Source organism: Centrocercus urophasianus, unplaced genomic scaffold (genome assembly GCF_019232065.1).
Source record: "Centrocercus urophasianus isolate 14NV4802_14NV808 unplaced genomic scaffold, USGS_Curo_1.0 seq_11, whole genome shotgun sequence".
NCBI classification, from domain to species: Eukaryota; Metazoa; Chordata; class Aves; order Galliformes; family Phasianidae; genus Centrocercus; species Centrocercus urophasianus.
The window spans coordinates 27,184,429-27,200,868 of NW_024884253.1; the positions used below are offsets into that span (position 1 = coordinate 27,184,429).

At 42.4% G+C, this 16,440-nt stretch overlaps 1 protein-coding gene across 1 annotated transcript in view; it reads right to left on the bottom strand.

Annotated features, from left to right (window-relative positions):
* STMN2 (stathmin 2) overlaps positions 1-7,348 on the bottom strand; it is a 34,371-nt gene extending 27,023 nt beyond the window's left edge. Inside the window, exon 1 of the mRNA XM_042836387.1 lies at positions 7,230-7,348. Within this exon, the coding sequence (XP_042692321.1) occupies positions 7,230-7,248 (19 nt within the window). The 5' untranslated portion in view covers positions 7,249-7,348. The remainder of the gene's footprint in view (positions 1-7,229) is intronic.
* Positions 7,349-16,440: the final 9,092 nt, after the last annotated feature.

Here is a 16,440-nt window from a genome sequence, read left to right on the forward strand (position 1 = left end):
GTCTGTATAGTTTTTGAGATGAAAAAAATAATAACCCTAATAATTTTAGACACTTAGACACAGGGAATCTTGCCAAGAGAAATCACATCAGTCATTGTCAGAGTGGAAACCAGAGAATATAATAAAACCAAAGCAAAAATGGTCACTGATGTTTTCCAAAACTTTAGAAAGGATCAAAAATAACACCAAGCTCAGAAGTTACAGTGGCATTGTCACCCAGTGGCTAGTGAATATATTTAAATGTAAGAAAACTCAAATACTAAAAAATATCTTAGCATCTCTTAAAGTAAAACATACCCTGGCTGAACCTAAATTCTCAGTTTGTAGTCATTCTATGCTAACAGGTATAATAAAATAACTACATTTACCTGAGATATTCTGTAAGGATTATAAGAAGGACCTCAACAGCTCAGAAAGCTAATTTATCTTTAGACAGAAAGTTGCTTTGTTTTCTGACCTGATAGTTTTCTGAAAATTCAGTAACAGGAGAGCATTGTTACACATTTCTATACATTATGGAACATTATTTCACAACACAATGCTGAAATAATTATATAAGTTATGCCAGTAGTAATGAAGAGAAAATCAAATCATAAAAAGAGTAAGGGATAAATTGAATAGGGGAAATGGATGTCTAGATTGGCATTTAAGAAAAAAACAGGCTTCAATCTCTACAAAATTAGAGGATTTAACCTGAAAGTCCCTAATTTCCACCCAAAGAGAATCAAATTTTGTTTTCAGCTCCTGCAACTGTTCCTACTTTTAGTCCAGTGGCTGTAGTGTGCAACATCCAACAATGGTTCCACCAGCCAGGACTTCCCAGGTACTCCGTGGGACTCATCTTCCACCTACTTGCCTTCGTGTCCTTTCTCCAGCATCAAGCTGTTCCCATGGGTAAGAGGACACAGCTCACCTCTGGCATTCTCCGGGAGCCACACTAGGACCAGTGCCACAACTGGAGGCCAACCACCAACTGTAGGGCCGAAGAGGATGCACTCATTGCCACCTTTCTTTCTTCCTGCCGTGATGGTGAGGACCCCAGTGATTGGTTTTGTGTACTAGAATGAGTTCATAAATTATGCACTTTTCATGAACAACTTGGATTAGACAACTACGCCTTCGAAAAATGTTTCTAAATGTGTCAATCAGTGACTAATGTTTCAGTAGATGCTCTTCATCAGTTTAACTGTACATCCTTTAAGCTTGAATTCACTTCATTTGTTAAATTATGTATTATCAGAAAATGAAAACATAGTAAGTGGAGGAAAATGAAATAATTGCAGAGCAGCTTTGTATGCTGGCTGCTGCTCAGACACATTATGTCTTGAATATTTTGCTCCCAGGAACCATCACTTCTGCACGACACCTTTCTTCTGTTTGAGGATGCAGGTCTCAAAAAATTTTAGTTTCTTAGTTTTTGATAGTGGTGAGCCACTATAGTAGTGCATAGAGTAATTACTTAATTACTAGAGTAATGTCTAGAGTAACAAACACTGCCTTCTTGACAGGCATGGGTGCACCTTTCAGGATTGAGAGGTAGAGCTGCAGTCTGCGGCAGCACACTGACCCACTTCCAAGCAAGATCAACAGTATCTTCAAAAAAAAAAAATAAAATCCAGCAGTGGATCAGAGTGCTTCCACAGAAATCACTGACTGTGTACCCTACGAAAAATAGTGAATATTGGTCATTCCTCTGAATTATCTGCCACAATCCTGCACTCCCATAGGCTCAGCCCTGAATTCCACTGGGACCAAGGAGACAAGAAGTAGGTTTGTTTCATCTACCATCCATTTAATGGGTACTGCTGAGGAAGGTTCTTCACAAGCATCCTGATGACAGCAGTAGTTTTTAATTATAAAAGAAAGCTGTCTGGACAATTAACACCGGATCTTTGAAGGCAGGGCAAGTGATCACTGCTGGTTTGCAGCACGATATTCACTCGTCCTCAAAGAATTGTGAAGAACTACTGGTAGTGCCAGGATAATAAAAAAATCGAGGCCTGATATTGCAGGTTTAAAGACAAATGTAGTAAATACATGTAGAGCCTTTGGGAAACACGTTCAATTAGGAAAAAGTCTTGTTGGAGGATTCCATTTCCAGCTGAGTTGTTGCCCACTGGTCAGACCGCAGGATTATCGGCTGGTGACCAACATGCCGTTTAACATTCAATTCTCTTTCAGAGAGTTAATTTTCCAACTATCTCAATTATTTGCAGTGGCACCATTTTAGGATGCCTTGTTTAAGGCACAGGGCTTAAATAAGCCTATGGCTTTTTTTTTTTTTTTTTTTTTTTTCCACTGAATATCTCTTTTTCCCTTTGACTTTGTGCTTCTAAGGCAGTTGAATTAGACTTACATGAAAATGCTCCATGTGTTAAGTACTGCCCAGACCTATCTGCCATGAGAACTGATCTCTGCTCTTCAGCCTACATGGTAATGCTTATTTCTCACAGGAGGCTTTTAGGAGAATTAATCTCTTAATTTTTGCAGTCTTTGAAGACTAAAATGTCACCTAAGTGTATTGCTGAATATGACCATCCAATCTCTCTGCTATAATCAGTCTTTTAATTAGTGGTATTAATTTGAAAATGGAGAATTCCTTTCTGAAAAAAATGAATATAAATGTCACCTGGGAAAAACCTAACCATGCCATTAGATTACACGCATAATTATGGTAAGAAAAAATGTGTGCAAAGTGCAATCTAGAGAAATGTGCTATTGTAGTGCAAATACCAAAGAAAAGAAAAAAGATTCCAGGCTAAATTAATTAATTAAGAGAAAACCAAAGAAAAATCAATGTGAATAGATTATAAGAATACATTATTAAACAGAGAAGTGCTCAGCTACATAGAGCTTGTATTAGGACAAGAGAAGATGGATATCGAAGCAAGAGAATACTTTGGAAGTGTTCAAGCTGCTGATTTTTATTTTCTCTGAACATTGTGGGATATCTTCTATAAGGTGATGGCATAGATGATGCCCTCTTCTCCTGTTTCAGCATTTCACAGGGTAAATAAAGAACTGCTATGAAGCAACATAAGCTCTTAACCACATGGACTGTTAGTGAAATTATCCCAAATTTTCAACAGCAGAAAGAGTAATCTACTTTTTTAAGCACAGGAAAAAAATGTAAATAAGTGTTAACCTTGAGTTCTCATGTGAACTGTACTGGCCAGCAAATTTATATTAGCATAGCGATGATCAGAAGAATGATAAACAGATTAATTGAAATGTTTCTTCTGCGAGACCCAGATAAAATTTGGCATGATGATGTCTTAGTCAAATCACATTTCAGTCAACATTATAAGACAACAAACTGTCTTTTCAGATTCTCGTCTACATTAATTCTTATTTTGAAGTAATTTTATATTAGTCTGTTCAAATATGTAAATTTCTAACAATTAGTATACTGACGACTTGTGTCCACTTATTTACAAAAGGGGAAGAAAACAGGTTAAAACCCTCACTGAAAGCCTGCACAATATGGAAGGAAGCATTTTTAGTCTGAATGTGGCCTGGCACTTGGCCATATGCTGTTAAACTTGAAGCTTGTCATTGCTATTGATGTCCAGACGACTACTCATGTGCAATTGTTAGAGCAATTGTTTAAGAGTACTGGCAGGTCAGAGCAAAATGCTTAGCTCTTCGTGGTAGAAAGCCTACTTGTTAAAATAATTGAACCATTTAGAATCAACAACCATACACATAACTTTGTATGTATGTTTACATACCAGATAAAACAATAATGCAGTACTCCATTAATAGACAAGCTGAGCAGCAACAGTGCATCCATCAAGCTGAGTGTTTAGATCTGAGCTTGTAGCTAAAACACAAAGGATAGAAGAACAATGCTCTGAAGCGCTTTTACAATGGTTTAATCAGTCTTACTGAGAGGCAACGTGGGGCTGCCTAAATATTTATGTTGCCATAAATTCCACCCATTTGTCACCTCACAGACTTCCTGACTGTCTCAAAATAGTCCAAATTAAAACACTCCTTTAACACATTGTTCACGCATATCCCGTGTATTTCTGTTAGACCAATTGCTATAAAAAAAAAGCGAGGACCATAAGCAGCACCATGACTTTCTGTATGGTAATTGCCTGAACATGTTCTCAGAACAAGTATTCTTTAAATTAAACACAGCAAGAAAACAGCGGAATAATGATTTCAGGTGCATTTTCTTTTTGCTCGAGCAGCATCGCTGCCTGTTCCACCCTCACACTGCCATGTTCATGCTCTAAAATGGATTATACAACCACGTACACGGCCTATCAGGTCTGCAGTGACCCCACCCAAAAAAATCAGCTGATTTAACGTTCTAAAATGCGCCTCTTGTGTGCTATATCCATATAACCCAAGTTTTATTTGGAAGAAGAAGTCAAGAGGAGAGCGCCATTTAAAAGTCGCCACATCTTCTGCAGTCACATTATATGCATTTTTTTTTAAATAAGACACACACATATGCACATGCATGCATGTGCCTGGTGGGCATCACTCCTACATTATGCAAACTGATCAGAAAGAACTTCATGAGCACTCAGGGTACAGCAAGCTCCTGAATTTCTTGTAGTTGTTGACAATCCCATGTAAGTCAAAGGAGTTATCTTTGAAAAGGTTTAATTTAACAGTCTTAAAACAAAATTCCAAACACTTCATAATGATCCTTATGGCAGAAGATAAACACAGATTATCAAGGTAGGTATTTAGCACCTGCCTAAGCTGAGTAACTTGAAGAGTTCCGTTCAACACCACTGGGGCTGTTCACGTGCTCAAACCCAGACACCTGCTTAAGTGTCTTGCTGGAGCAGGGCCAGAAACATAATGGTGGGCCGACTTAAGTTGATTAGAAATGTTCCATTGGCTCTGATGATAGCAGGGCCTCATCTTTATTGCCACTTTGCAAAATACAGTGCTTAATAGGGAAAAAATAATCAGGCACTGTGAAGGTCTCTTAGTGGTCTGTTGGGTAAAGCTTGGATACAGAACAAATGCAGCTTATTTAGCAGAAAATGGAAGCATGTCTGACTGAGAAAACATCTACTCTTCCATGTGACAATAAAATTTCTTCTGTTGAACAAATCCTCAAAATAGAGATGAAAGGGTTTATTGTTGTATGTTGTCTATATTCAAAATCTCCCTGAAAATAACTACAGTAAAGAAGTTTAAAGAAATGGTGAAAAGATGCTTTTGCCTTTGTGAGTTTTAAAGAAGGAAAATGTTTTTCTTAACATTCACTCATTTTTAATTGAACACTGTATTTAGTACTTTCAGACACCTGAGCTAGGTAGTTATATTGGTTTTAATTGCTTTTCCATGCTGCTTGTTCTCCAGGTATTAGTAGGCAAAGAGGAATGATACGCCAGCCAGTCTCTGGGCAAATCTAATGATTTCCGCCATGTCTCTTGCTGCAGAAACCTCGATATTTGTGCTCTGAGAGATCATTAATCAAAGGCTGATGAGCCCTTTCTTTCCCACTGACAGCACTCCTAGCAGGGCCTTCTGCAGCGATACGTCTCTGGCAGACGACAAATTATCAATACCGATTACCAGATTGCTGCAGCGGGGAGGGGAGGGCGTGCTCGCACTGCAGGGCTGGCCACAATCCATTGCCCCCCCCCCCCCCCCCCCCCGCTATTCGGGCATCCAGCTGTCTCCCGCCCTGTCCCCAGGGGTTTCATGGCCAGGCTAAAACGCCTCCCATCCGCACCGATTATTCCTCGGGAGCGGAACGTCAGCGTTCAGAGAAATAAACGCAGAATGCATCACGTACAGTGTGCCAGGAGGGCTCCGTGCAACTTCGTGCACCGTGACTGAGAGTGGATGACAGTGCACGGAGTGGGAATCTGAACGGAATTTGTTTCTCGGGAAAGGATGGTGTTGAGGCTCTGCATCATCGTTTCATGTCATTTGTGTGTGCACGATTTTAATGGTGAACGTCTGTGAAAACTTCACTGCGTCAAACAGGTCCTGTCTTATTGCACAGATGCATCCCACCCCCACCCAAAGAAAAAAAGAAAAAAAAAAAGGGTGGAGGGAAATAGGAAAACGCACGAAGTGTTGAAGTTCGGATGCTTCCAGCAGCCGTTTCTCCCACACCCTTCGCTACCGTATCTCCCACACCCTCACTGCGCCTCTCCGCTCCCCACCCACTCTCCAGCCGCCCTCAGACAAAGGGGGCAGGGGCCGGGCTGCAGCCCCCCCCCCCCCCCCCCCCCCTCCCCCCCCCGTCCCCCGGGTGCCCCGACGAGCTCCCGGCGGTCAGAGCAAGGCTGGAGCAGGGGGTCCCCGCACCCTCAATGCGGGGAGAGGGGCTGCGAGGCGGCAGGGCGCGGCTCCGTCAGAGGCGGGGGGGCAGGGTGGGGCTGCTGGGTTTGCAGCTTCCAAACGCGAGCTAACAGCAGAGCCCCCAGGGAGAGGAAAAGCAGGGTGGGACCCGCTAGAAAACAGCCATCGACGGTGCAGTGACCTACATCCCCTCCCCCGTTCTCCCCCTCCAATCTACCCCCCCCCCTCCCCGGCAGACTGCAGGTGCGGACTCCTTCCCCTCGCCCCCCCGCAGCCCCCGACGCTGTGCTGGGCGCGGCCGGCCCGCAGTGCGCTCCGCAGCAGCCGCCCCCCGCACAGCACCGCACCCAGCCTGCTTCGCACCGCGGTGCCATCCCTGGATCCCCCCTCTGCCCCTCACCACGCGGCGTGGTTCAGAAATAAAGGGCAGCGCTACGTCCGCCGGCGGGGCTGCGGGGCGGTGGGGGCATCTTTGCGGGGGGAGAACTTTTCCATTCGTTTTCTCTCTCTCTTTTTTTTTTTTTTTTTAAATATAGCTCTACGTTAATACATATATTAACATTACGTACATATTCGGTGCCATAAGATACGCTAATCTTTGAAATAATAAAAACCGTTTTGAGAATAAGGCTGTGTTCACACTACCAACCTCGCCATCAGAAAATATTTAATCTGATCTCAGGACGTTAAAAGAGCCCCGCGGTCCCACCCTCCTCCTCCCCCTCCCTCATCTCGTCTTTTTATTCCTTTTTTTTCTTTCTTTTTTCTTCATCTTTTTATTATTATTATTATTATTATTTAATCCATCAAATAAAAAATACGCTTAGCGTTTTCTTGATTTTTCTAAACTTTGGGGCCACTGAGAAGAGCCCGCAGAGCATGGAGTGGTGCTAGGAAATAGTGGAGGTGGCATTGGAAGGAAAATAGATGTATTTTCTTACCCATTGCTGTTTTAGCCATGGTGGGATGTGCAGGCGCTCAGAGGTGCTGAAGGCAAAGGGGTCCAGCCACAGCAGTGCAGTGAGGGAGAGTAGACTGAATAAGGCACTGAGTCAGCAGAGTGGGGCCGTGCAAGAGAAGGAGCAAGAGGCAGGAGCCCATGAATAATTATCACTCCTCTACCCAAGCAGATTGGCTCTAGAGGTCCCCTGACATGACTCCTGCAGAGCCAGAATCTCCGGGCATTAAATATTGATCCACCAATGGTGCTGGAGTACAAAGTGCCAGAATGCAGTTTGAAATGGAAATCAGTTCTTGAACGCCTCCCCCCCCTCGGTCTGGCTTCAGTAGTACATTCCATGTCAAATGTTTTATGTCTTACATGAAAAAAGCCTATTGGCGTTGAAGGCTCTGCTGTTGCTACCTGTAAAACATGCAGAAATGCATTTTAACACACTTTATTCCAAAGCTGTGACAAAAATAAATAAATAAATAGAGAGGCCAAATTGAAAGGATTTTCTAAGCCATTTCAATAGAAGAACTGCCTAGGTCACTTTCCTTTCTGCATCCTGTTTCCTACTAGTACATGCAGATGCTATATACTTTTATGCTGCATATTTTTTTTAGAAACCCAAGAGCTAACCCTGGGCCACTTGCTTTGTGCCATAACATGGGGAACAACATCTAGAGCTGCTTGTGCTCAGGAAGGGCTCTGGAAAGCCCAAAGCAGGATAAATGTGAAAAGGAGTTCGAGTAGCCACTGTGCACAGTAAGGATAGCCATTGGGAAGTTGTGAGGCTGAGTTTCTTGATGAAGAGTGCCGAACGTGACCCAACAGGATTGTTATATGAAAAGAGATGGATGCATCATAAGAATTCTTGCCATTCATTTTAAGGATTCTCATAAGGATGTGGCTGACAGCTAAACACACGTGGGTGGTTACCTGACTATTTTGCTAGAAATATGGCAATGGCTGCACACCTCCTAAGGCTGGAAACAACTGACATCTCTCTAGAGGAGGCAGCATCTGAGCCTGTGCTACAAAGGGGACAACACATGGCCATCTCATCCTTATGTTGTCCAGCTGAGCTCACTTGCCTCTGCTGGGGCCGAAGGTAGCAGACCCCCATGCTGCTTGCAAAGAAGCAGCCATTGGGCAATTTTTCAGAATTTGGAGTATGCAGCTTGGTGGGGTTGTTTCATTAATGAGCTTCCTCCAGACCAGTCAAAGCGTGTCAGAGTAGAGTGGGGCCCGGAGCTCAGTCAAAGGCCAGCTCTCTCTTTTGAGTTACTACTGATCATTTCTGAATTGCGGGTACCGAGTTTTTCCTTGAAGTGCGAGCAGCAAGATCTGGAAGTGAGCTGCGGGGGGACGACGAGCAGACGGCCCAGAGCAGCACAGCGGGCACAGCGGGACGCCGTGACTCACCGGCGTGGGAGCCGCAGAGCGGAGGTTGCCGCGGCGGCTCCTGCTGGGGCGGCCTCAGCCCGTCGGCTGGCGGGGATACGGGAGCCGGCGCTGTCCGCGGTGCTGAAGGCGGCGGCGCTGCGGCCGGGGCGCACGGGAGGGTGGGGCCGGGCGGACTGCGGGCAGGGGCAGGGCGGAGCGGGCGCCGCGCATCCCCCCGCACTGCTCCCGCCGCCCCCTCCCCCCCGCGGGCCCTGCGCCAGCGCAGCGCGGCAGCCGCAACGCGGAGAGGGTGAGGGGCCGCGCTGCCGGCCCCGCCCGGCTCCTGCTTTCCCGGCACCGAGGGCTCAGCTGCCGGGAGGGGACGCGGGGGGACCCCCGTACGGCCCTGCCGTAACGCTCCTTGTCGAGCTCGGCTTCCCATCCCCCGCCGCGGCACGCCCAGCAGGCAGCCAAGCCGCCTTGTCGTCTGCTCTCTTTTTTTTTAATTTATTATTTCATTCTGATGTTTCTCTTTTCCTAACCCAGCCTGCTCCCAGCCACCTCCGCAGTGACAGCAGAATCGCCCAGCTCCCTGCCCGGCACCGCCCTTCTCTCTCGCATCACTCTCCGCAGCCCCTTCTGGCTGCAGAGGCCCGAAGAGGCTCACACCGGCTCTCCTCCTGCAAGAAGAGGCTCCTGCCGAGGCAGTGGTGCAAGAAATTGGTTGGCAATCACTGTCGTGTCAATCATTGGCATGTACAGGAGCAGTTATTAGACACACCATATACTGTGTCTGATCTGCCACCACTTTTTAATGTTGTGTTTCACATATATCTGAGAGGATAACAGAATTATGCTATAGCATGTTCTAGCAAGGCTACAACTTGTGTTCTTTCATGGTCTGGGCTTTTTCTTAGTTGACATTAAAATGCATTTGCAGCTCAGCCTACCTCCAGGCTGTGGATGTGCAGGCTGTAAGGATGCACTTCAGGGCAAAGCTTCTAAACAGCAGTGGGCTTTGGGCTTTCACTGGACACTTCACCTGTGGCCTTGGCCAGATAGCTGAAAAGTCCATTGTTATACATTTCTTCTTTTCTTTCTAATCGTTTTTTAGAAAGAACCTTAATTCCTTCCCACTTGGAGACAAGAAAAGGAGGGAGGGAGGTGATACTGGAAAGAGGAATGTTTATGCAGCACTTTGAAGACTGTTGTTGCTAGGTAAATGAACTCCTTTGGCACAGAAAATGCTGTTTGCTCTGGCACCTACAAACAGCAGAGGTGGGAGTAGGTTATGCATCTCCTATTAGCCTGTGCTTTTTGTTTCTGCTGCATAGGCTGAACTTAAATAACTTGAGAAATTAAGCTCTTACTGACTTCCGTACACTTAATATTTGTCACTAGGAAATACAATCAACCTTATTTAAAGCAGCTGGTTTCTTGCTGTGGTCACTCCTACTTCTTCTTTAGGCCTCCCAAAGCAATTTCTCTTTGTGTTCATGCAGTTTTTGAAGATTAATAAGTAATTAGCTCCTGACTGACTTATTTCATCTTCATTACTTACACCCCTTCACCCAAAGCTGTGGTGAAAGATGTTTTTCAGGTTGTGCAATGAAGTCTTTAAAAGTCAGAGAAGAATGGTGCCTGTACAACCTTAATTATTCCCCTATGCATATATATTATGATACAGTTTCAAATTATATAGTCATGCTGTTTTTCCACCAGATTCTCCCTGCATCCATAGCAGAATGGATGGGGCTCCCTCGGTGAGGACTATTTGCTATTTTATTTTTATTTTGTTCTCATAAAACAGAATCATGACACGGTCCTCTGTACCATTGAAAGCATGGGGACAACAAAGATTTTCTTAAGGGAACATTCGACAGAATAATTTTCTAACATGGGTGAAAAAATCTTTTGTCCAGACTTATTCTTCACAGCAGGTTAAGTATGGATTAGAATAAATTAGCCTAGTGTGTATTTCAGTACCCTACATATTTCAATGTGAAATTTAGAGAGAGGCTACAAATACATGAATATACAATTTTGTAATTTGGATTTTTAATTTTTTTAATTTCTACATAATTCTACAAATATTCTAACAAGCAAAGAAAAAGATGATCTGTGTACTGATGAATGCTTTAAGAGAAACGAAGTGCAGTGATATATATGTGTAACCAAGTCATATATAAATCGTGATCGCCATTTTCTTCATGTATTACACTTTTCTAATCCTTTCGTTTTCCAAAGCAACATATGAGTTATGAAGCAACAATATACTCTTACATTTCTACTAGCATTTATCCACTTCTGAAATTGTGCTTTTTCCTAGGCATAGCCTTTCTGAAAATCATCTTGTTACAGCTTGATAGTGGTTCAATAAGCCAGCTGCAAACAGTGTCACTATTAGTGATTTCAGTTGCTGAACATAGCACACGTTGGACTACTGCAGCTTTAGTGTTAGCCTGGTTTCATGCAGACTTTTATATTTGCATGACTGCACATGGTGTTATATCAACAACATTCAGAATCACGGTAGGGAACCTGAATAATGGCATTATGGTATTTGTGGATGTTTTTTCCAAGAAATCTCTGAGCAATGTTGTAAGCTTAACATGGGGATTGTACATAATTAGACCTCCATCAGTACCCTTGTCCAGGAGATGTGGGCTAGAGCTGTGCAAGGCTGCATTACTGGAGTGACTTAGTTGCACCTAGAATCCATTCCCTGCTGCAAATATACAAACAACCCTTGGTCTTGTGGAGGAAGAGTGGTAGAAGCAGCCAATTTTGTGGCTCTGAATGAGGTCAGCATATTCTTGAGCACAGGGGACTGTTGTGCCGAATCAGTCCAAAGAGCCATCTAGGCATATAGCCAGTAGCCTCTCAGTTGTATACCCACCCCTTTCAAGTCCCCATCAGATAATGGGATCTTCTTGTCAATAACATTCTAGCCATGGCCAAACTGGTAATCAACAGCTCCTGAAGGATGCAACCTGAAGGGGAATCCTACTCCTGTGAACATCTTTCAGTTTTCTTATCCTGACACATCTCCAAGTAGACCACCACTGGACTGCCTCTAGAAGTGCCTGCCATTTTCACAAGTGAAAATGCCTTGTGAGCATTTTCAGAATGCTCACAAAAATGCTGTTAGAGGTACACAGTTTGATGTACCCCTCTAACTTCCTATTTTTCACTTTTGTAATCCTTTAACTCTTCCCTGCCTACATGTTTCTAGATCTGTATTCCCATGCATTTCTTTTTCTTAATTTATTTCTTCTTTCATTTCCTGTTTACAGATAAAGAGCTGACATCTCTCTCTAAAATGGAAACCTTATAGGAAAAGCAGTCATAGACACAGGTCTAGGAGGATTAACAAAGAGCAAATATGTATGATAAATGCGTGCCAGCAGCCCAAACATATCCTTGACTGCATCAAGAGAAGCGTGGCCAGCAGGCCAAAGAAAGTGATTATTTCCTTCTACTCTGCTCTCATGAGACCCCACCTGCAGTTCTGCATTCAGCTCTGTGGCTCCCAACATGTGAAGAGTGTGGAGTTGCTGCAGTGAGTCCAGAGGAGTTCAAGAAGATGATCAGAAGGCTGGAGCACATCTCCTATGAAAGGAGCAGGGCTTGTTCAGCCTGGAGAAGAGAAAGCTCCAAGGAGACCTTAGTGCAGCTTTCTAGTACTTAAAGGGGATCCTACAAGAAAGCTGGATGGGGACTCTTTATCAGTGGGTATAGTGACTGGACAAAGAACAATGATTTTAAACTGAAAGAGGGTAGATCTAGATCAGATACTTGGAATAAATTATTTACTATAAGGGTGGTGAGATGCTGGACTAGATTGATCAGCTGTGGGTGCTCCATCCCGGAAATGTCCAAGTCCAGGTTGGATGGCCCCTGGCAACCTGATCTAGTAAGAAGTGTCCCTGTCCACAGCAAAGAGATGAACTAGATGTTCTTTGAAGTCCTTTCCAACTCAAATCAATCTATGATTCTGTGGTTCATTCTATAATTCCATGATAGTGCTCCTGTTATTCTCTCTTCTATTAAATATACACAGTTTGGTTTCTACAGACTTGGTTTGCTATGTTTTCTACACATTTAGTGACTCCACCCTCTCCCTTATCACTGGCTGTAAGTGAATGCTGGGGAAGGCCATGAGTAGGACAAGCACGTGCAGTTCTTCCCCAGGGATCATTCCAGCAACTTTCTCAGCAGATTCTTGAGCTTGGTACAGTTTTCCTATTCAGCAGCCCTTTACAAACCTGTCTAAGTGCTTATGCAGTGTGCTTGAACCCGTGCTGTCTTTAACCTTCCACTATGTCCTGTGGTGGTCAGTTCTACAGGCTGGCTCCTTTGTAAAGAACAATCTTCTTTTGCTTATTTTAAGCAAATAAACTTTATTTTAAGCATGATAGGTCCTGCCAAGACCTATTATGTTCATCTCTAGATCTGATATGCTAAGTATGCTTTCAATTTGGAGTTATAGGGTTCTTCACTCTTTAAAGTAGAAGGTAACAAAGAGGAGAACATCAGATCCAATTCTCCTTTTAAAATGGGAGGAGTTTCAAGTAACCCTGCAGGCAGGAAGAAGATGCACAAGGAATTAGATTAGAAAGGCAAGTGACAACTCCATCCACAGCAAGTCAGAAATTCTCCATGAAATTTTTTTAGAAGTGACAATATTCAACAAATCTAAATCACAAGTCATTACAGAGCTGGAAGTCCTAGACTGAAAGTGTCCTCCAAGAAGGCCCTTTTATTTGAAATGAAGCGTATGTTGTCACTTTTCTGATTTGGTTTCCTGATTCTAGTCTTTCTGAACAGCAAAATGCCGTCTGTAAAGAGAAATAGGCAATAAAGTATTCTGCAAAGGTCTGATTCACATTGTTCTCTCTACCATACTGTTTGCAGAGATATAAATGCAATTAGTCAGGTTTTCCTTTGATGCTTTTGCTCTTCTTAGGATTGACTAACTTTTTTGTGCCCTTATTGATTTCAGTATTTACTTATACTTTATTTATTAGCCACCACTCAGTGGTGGCTAAATTTTGGTAATTAGCTGTTTCACCATGGTTCTTGTCTCATAAACTTTGAAGAAGATGCTCCAAATATATTACAGATCGTTTTCTTTGTTAGTCAGGCAGATTTTAGGAGAACAAGTGCTATGTTATTACTGTCTCTCAAGTAATGATCCTGTTTCTGATACCAGGCTCATTATGTATTCCTTTTGTAACTAGAATTTATTTTTACTTTCTCAGCAATTTATCACTGTATAGACAACAGATGACAATAAAGTAAAAAAAAAATGTTGAGGATATATAAAATAGATTTTGAATACATTAGTTGCATTTGGGTGAAATTCACACTTACAGGGAAACAGTAGCAAAAAACAACACTGAGAACGAAGTGTAGGAGAACTTTTCTATTTCTAGTCTTGCTTGTAGCCCATACAAAGTTAACAGGAAATTTCATGCAGCACCTGTTTTTGCTCACAGCTTTGTCAAATTTAATTATCTTAATTTGATGTTTTCAGTGATTCATGTCCATCAATTACTTGTTTTGTTTGAAAAAAGAAAAACAATAACAAAACCCAGCTATCTTAGCTGTTTTTGACCATAAGCTCTAAGTAATGTGATAACGTTTTGTTCATTCTGGTGGTCTTCTCTTGGGAACATTCTAACAGTATCTATTCTGCAATAGATAATTGAAATATGATAGACAATTATTTTGGTAGTGGAAAGTTTTGCTATTTTTTCACTGTAAAAATTCACTTAATCTTGGCAATATTTTTGTGCTTTAGGAAAAGAAGTGCTATGTACAGCTTTTGGAGACACTTTAAAATCTCACTAGAATCTCTGAAGTTTCTATCCCACTGAGGATGCTTTAATTTTTTTAACTGTATCTGTCTCATCTCTTGGGACTGAGAACTTGTAAGGGAAATAGGGAATGAGATGGACTAAGGACTATGTAGAAAACAAAATTACAACTGGAGTAATGAGAGAAAGCTGGAACTCTCTGGACAAAGAGACTGAGATGAAGAAGCCTTTGGGAGCATGGCTAATTAGGATCTCTGAGGCAGACTAAGGAAAGAATATGGTTGTGAGGTGGGGCTTGGCATTGTTTGCTGAAAAGATGAAGGACAAGGATTTGTGGCATAATGTGGGGATGAAGTTGCCTGGCAACCTTAATTCAGTTCCTGTATGATACGTCTGTGATCATGTATTGTTTTTATGCAGGATTTCTGGCTCCAATGTGGTACAGGATGGACCTGCTCTGAGGATGCACTGGGGCTGTGTGACGATGCCTGCATGACTCCTGCCTCATTTATTGCTTGAGCTTGAGAGTAGTTAATGAATGAAGCAAGGGAGGGCAAAGGAAAGTCATGTGACTGAATTAATGCGCTGCTGCACAGGATTTTTCCCGTCTAGTGCTAATATATCCACTTAAAACAGTTTTGCAGTCTCTCTAGGTGAAACCTCTAATAGTCTAATAGCTTCTAATTATCTAATTTTAATGACCACCGTTAGAGTCCCAAATCCAATTTGCTCAGCATTCACACCTGTGACTGATGCTGCAACTTCTGTGTTTGAAATATTGCTAAACACTTTTAAATTGCATCTTTGATGCATCAGACGGGACACGTAAAATTAGTGAACACGTGTGCCCTTAATCTTTCTGTGCCTCTACTCCGTACATTTTTGATAAAAATACTACCTTTTCTTTGCCACTGTGGATTTTTGTGAAGCTAAATTAATTTGCATTTTTTTGCAGCACTCATATGTTGAAGTGATGAGCACTATTGAGAAGCCCTGGAGGAAATTAGTAATTCTACCACCATGACACAATTGAATAATGAGCAGTAAACAAAGCATGGGCCACACAATGAATTATAAGGTGAAAGCAAAATATTGATTAGCTGTTTGGTGAGTGAACCAGTTAACCTGTGCAAAAATAGTAACTAAATAATATATCAAAATACTCACGTAAAATCAGTTTTTATCATTCTTCTGCAGGAAATATTAGCAGGAGGGGGATTAAGTGATATACTGATGCCCCATGTGCCTTTTCCTGTCTCTTGGGCAGGATTGTTTGTTCTGGCTGTTCTTAGGATGTTCTGAGTTTATAATGCATTCTTCAATGGTTATGTTCCTATTTTAAATGGGTAGGGTCCATGAGGGTATGGTTGGGTAACCTAAGGGTAAATATTGCTTAGGCAGAGCTTGAATTGATGCTGTGAAAGATAGTGGCAAAGCATTAACAGCTTGTGGCTGGCTGGAGGCTAGATAATTATCTCTGATGCTGCTGCTTGTTATAGTAAAAGCACATGTAAGCAGTAAGCTACTGGCTTAGTAACCCACAACAATAATTTTCAAAGAGAATACAGAATTGTTTCATTTAGTATTGATGTTTTCTTTTGTCTAGTGGTACACTCAAAACTGTTTTTAGTAGTACCTGCTTGTGGTTACTGTAGGTAAGGGTTCAGTACAAATCCATGTTTTGGATCACATAACGCTTCTTCCCTTATTTCTTTCCGTGCTGGTTCAGCACTGAACATGAAATAGCCCATGTTCTGCTTGAGTTCCAGCTCTGTGACATGGGTGATGGTTCTGCTGACTGGCATACCAGCATGCATCTGACCCTCCTTGGCTTCACTTGTTTTTATTTTTATTTTTTATATATGTTTGTATTTTGTATTTGCTTATATTTTTATATGCAATATAAATATGCAGTCCCAGGTAATTTGAAGAGCCCTCTTGTTTTTGGCCCAGCAGCATAATTATAACAGATGATTATATTTGCCACGTGGAAAGAAAAGT